The 3,975-nt window shown below is 64.7% G+C and overlaps 1 protein-coding gene across 1 annotated transcript; it reads right to left on the minus strand.

The window, feature by feature from the left end:
• Positions 1–861: 861 nt before the first annotated feature.
• Positions 862–2,913, minus strand: TPBGL (trophoblast glycoprotein like). Its single transcript, XM_074817045.1, has one exon. The coding sequence runs from the start codon at positions 2,911–2,913 to the stop codon at positions 1,840–1,842; it is 1,074 nt and encodes a 357-aa protein (XP_074673146.1). The 3' UTR covers positions 862–1,839.
• Positions 2,914–3,975: the final 1,062 nt, after the last annotated feature.

The following is a 3,975-nucleotide window of genomic DNA, read 5'->3' on the forward strand; positions in this document are numbered from 1 at the left end:
GCCCGCCTCGATACCGGGCTTGCAAGGGGAGGAGATGTGAAGGGGTAACATGCCATGGGGGAAAAAGCAAAGGGGTGAAATGCAAAGGACCCTGCACCAGGTCACATCCTTCCCAGGGCCTCCGGGCTCACCTGGGATGGAAATATAATCGTGCTTTCCCCCAGCAGAGCTTTTCACCCGGCAGCTGAGTACACACGCACGCAGCCTCAGGGACCATAAATCCCACAAAACTCTCATTTACAAACCCGGTATCTGCTGCTCCCCACGTCAAGGATCCCAAAGCACGAGGCAAACACCGGCGGTGGCCCCGGCACAGCTGCGGGGCAGTGAGGATGCAGCCCCCATCCTCACTCCTGCCTGGCTCACCCCTATCAGCCTCCCAGTACAGAGAAAGGCAAACACAGATGTATCAAAATGCAGTTTTCAGCCTGGCACCGAAATTCAGCATTTTAAGATGCCACATTGCAAAAGCAACAGCGTCATTTTGGGAAACACTGAGAGTCGCAGCCCCACACGTCTGTAGATGCCCAGCACTCCGGTGTCTCATGAATTAGGTATCAAACAACCCGGGAGGGAAAAACTGCTTTAGAAACCTTTTACCTGGATAATTTTCATGAGTTCCTGCCCCGCTGCCAGGGATGGATCAGGACTGGCAGAGCCTGAGCTCTGTGCACAAGCCATGCAAAACCTCTCTGCATCCCCGGCCACCAAACCAGCCCAGGAAAAGAAGTTTCTAAACACCAGCAAAACTACAGAGGAGCCCACGGCTACTGTCCTCCAGCAAACCAAGCGCAATAACATTGCCTCAGCCAAGGGGATATTCGGAAATCATGGCAAGAAGCTTTATAGAAAATAGACGATAGAGTGGATGCAGCTTTCAATATATTTGCTCTAGGATATAGTAACAGGCACGGTTCTAAAGCAAACACGGGCGGGTGAACTAGGTCGAGAGCTTTTGCTTCGCTCGTTTTAAATTACAAAGTGCTGAGACAGCCTAGTCTAGGATATATTTTAAAGTCAGAAAAGGGCTGCCCCCGCATGCCCTGGGGAACATGCACGCAACCGGCGGAGGCGTTTCCTACACAGCTGCATCGTTTTGTGCCTGGAAAGAGCTGGAAATGTCATCGAACAAAACCAAATGGATAAACAGGCTTGGAAAAGCACGTCGCTTCTCAGGGAGAGCAGCTGGACGGTGTGTTTTCCTCTGTGTTTGGAGCAAAAAAAAAAAAAGAGAAATCAAGTTAAGTTTTGCATCTGTGAAATAGAAATCTAATAGGAAAGAGAGCTGTACATGGTCAAAGTCAAGTCCAGGCTCCAGGAACATCCAGGAGGCCAGTTTCAGGTATCACCCGCTGCTTCCCGGGGTGCGCCAAGCAAACACTCACGTGTGCGGTGCCGAGCCGAGCCCCGCCGGCAGTGTGGCAGCCCGCAGCCCGCCCAAGAAACCTGCTGCAGGAGAGGAGGTGCAGGAAGCAGCTCAGCATCCTCCTGGAGGAGGATGTGGGGCTGTGCGTGCGTGCCGGCATCCCGCGGGGCCCATCCGGATGCGCTTCTCCCTGCCTGCGGGCGCTGGGATGGGGGGAACGGATCCAGCCTGGTCCCCTGAGGCCGTCAGCGCTACGGGGTGGATTAGGGCGCGGGCAGGGAGAGCTGGTGTGGAGCCCTTCAGGGAGGGTGCACCCCAGCACCCATCCCCGAGGCCGGCTTGTCCTCAGAAACTAATTTTCGGTGGTGCCATGGCAAGGGGATGGGGCGAGGTGAATGGCGGGAGCGGAGGCGTCGAGGGGCGGCGTGGCAGGCGGGTGCCGGAGGGGTGAGGGTGGGATGGCGAGGGTGCCGTCAGAGGCCGGGGGTGCCGATGGTGCTGGTAGAGCGGGGATCGGCGTCCTGCTCGTAGCGGTAGTGGTAGCCCTCCATTTGGTCACGGCAAGCCTCGCGGAGGTTGTGGAGCCAACGCTTGATGCCACGGCGGTTCAGGTAGAGCACCATGAGGAAGACGATGCCGATGAGGGCCAAGACGATGCCGAAGAAGACGTAAGAGGCCGTCTCCAGCTGACCGGGCTCGCCGCCCTCGGCGGCCGCACACACCAACCCCTCGGGCCGCAGGCGCAGCAGGACAGCCCCGCGTAACGGCGGCGGCCCGGCGCAGCGCAGGCCGCGGGCGTCGGGCACGCGGGCGGTGGCGGCACGTAGCCAGGCGAGGAAGGGGCGGAGGGCACAGTCGCAACTCAACGGGTTGGCCCCCAACGTGAGCCGCAACCCCCTCAACCCCGGCGCATCCAGGCTCCGCAGCTCGGCGGCCGCCAGCCGCTGCAGCGAGTTGTTCCGCAGGTCCAGCTCCTCCAGGCCAGCGGGCAGGAGGGTGGCCGGCAGCGCCCGCAGCGCGTTGCCTGCCAGCTCCAAGCGCCGCAAGCTGAGGTTGCGCAGGGCCAGGGCGAGCTGCTCCTCCAACGGGGCGGCCAGCAGCGCCTGGTTCAGCTGCAGCGTACGCAGCAGCGGCACACCGGCGAAAGCGCCGGCGGCCACCGCGACCAGCGGGTTGTGGCTCAGGTCGAGGGTACGTAGGGCGGGCAACCCTTGCAGAGCCATGTCCTCGATGGTTTGGATGTTATCGTGGCGCAAGCGGAGCAGGCGGAGGTCTGGCAGCGGGCGGGCAGCGAAGGCAGCGCGGTGCAGGACGCTCAGGTTGCTGCCGGCGATGCTGAGGTTGTGCACGGTGACCGGCAGCTCTTTCGGGGGTTCCTCCAACCTCTCGTACCGGCACTGCACCAACTCCGGGGTGGCCACGCAATAGCAGGCGGACGGGCAGCCGCCGGGGGCGGCAGCGGGGGCCACGGCCAGCGGCAACAAGGCGAGCCCAAGCCAGGGCAACCAGCGCCCGCTGCCCGCTGCCCGCGCCTGCCTGCGGGCCATGCTCGCTGCCCGGGCATGCGGGGGGGGGGGGGTGAGGGGGGGGTGAGGGGGGGCCGGGGGGAGCGGGAGGGAGCGGATGGGGGTGGGGGAGGTGATGGAGGGGTGGGGGTTGGGGAGGGGGGGGGGATGGAGATGCCTTTTTTCAGCCCCCCCCGGGGCTGAGCTGCCTCCGGCGCGGCGCCCGCACACGGCGGCTCTGCGGGGAGCGGCGGCCGCGCTGCTGCCCAAATCGGGCTGGGGGGGGGCGGGGGGGGGAAGGGGGGAGGAGAGGGGGGAGGAGGAGGAGGAGGAGGAGGAGGGGGAGGAGGAAGGGGGGCGGGTTGGGACTGCCTGGAGCGGCGGGCTGGGCGGAGGAGCGCGGCGGGCGGCTGCCGTCGGGGGGGGACTCGGCTCGGCTTTGCACGGCTCGGCTCGGCTCGGCTCGGCTCGGCTCGGCTCGGCTCGGTTCAGCTCGGTTCAGCTCGGCTCGGTTCAGCTCAGCTCGGCTCGGCACCACTCGCAAGCGCCGGCCCCCACCGTGCCCTCGCCGCTACGGGGGGGTGGGGAGACGGGGGGTGTGGGGGGCTGAGGCGGTCCCCTTGCAGCCCTGGGAGGGGTGAGGGGATGTCGTGGTCCCCATCAAGCCCGGGGAGGATTTGGGGGGTGTCCCGCTCCCCTTTCAGCTCCGGAGAGAGGTTGGGGGCAGTCCCGGTCCCCTTCCAACCCGGGGCGGGGGAGGGCGTTTAGAGGATGTCACGGTCCCCATCAAGCCCGGGGAGGATCTGGGGGTGTCCCGGTCACCCTCCAGCCCCGGAGGGGATTTGAGGGGTGCCCGCTCCCCTTCCAACCCGGGGAGGGGGGGTGGTTAGGGGATGTCACCGTCCCCATCAAGCCCGGGAGGGGTGAGGGCTGTCCCGGTCACCCTGAAGCCCCGCAGAGGATTTGGGGGGTGTCCCGGTCCCTTTCCAGCCCCGCAGAGCATTTGGGGGGTGTCCCGGTCCCTTTCCAGCCCCGGAGAGGATTTGGGGGGTGTCCCAGTCCCTTTCCAGCCCCGGAGGGGACTGTCCCGGTCCCCGTTCAAGC

Source organism: Strix aluco, chromosome 2, assembly GCF_031877795.1.
Source record: "Strix aluco isolate bStrAlu1 chromosome 2, bStrAlu1.hap1, whole genome shotgun sequence".
NCBI lineage: Eukaryota > Metazoa > Chordata > Aves > Strigiformes > Strigidae > Strix > Strix aluco.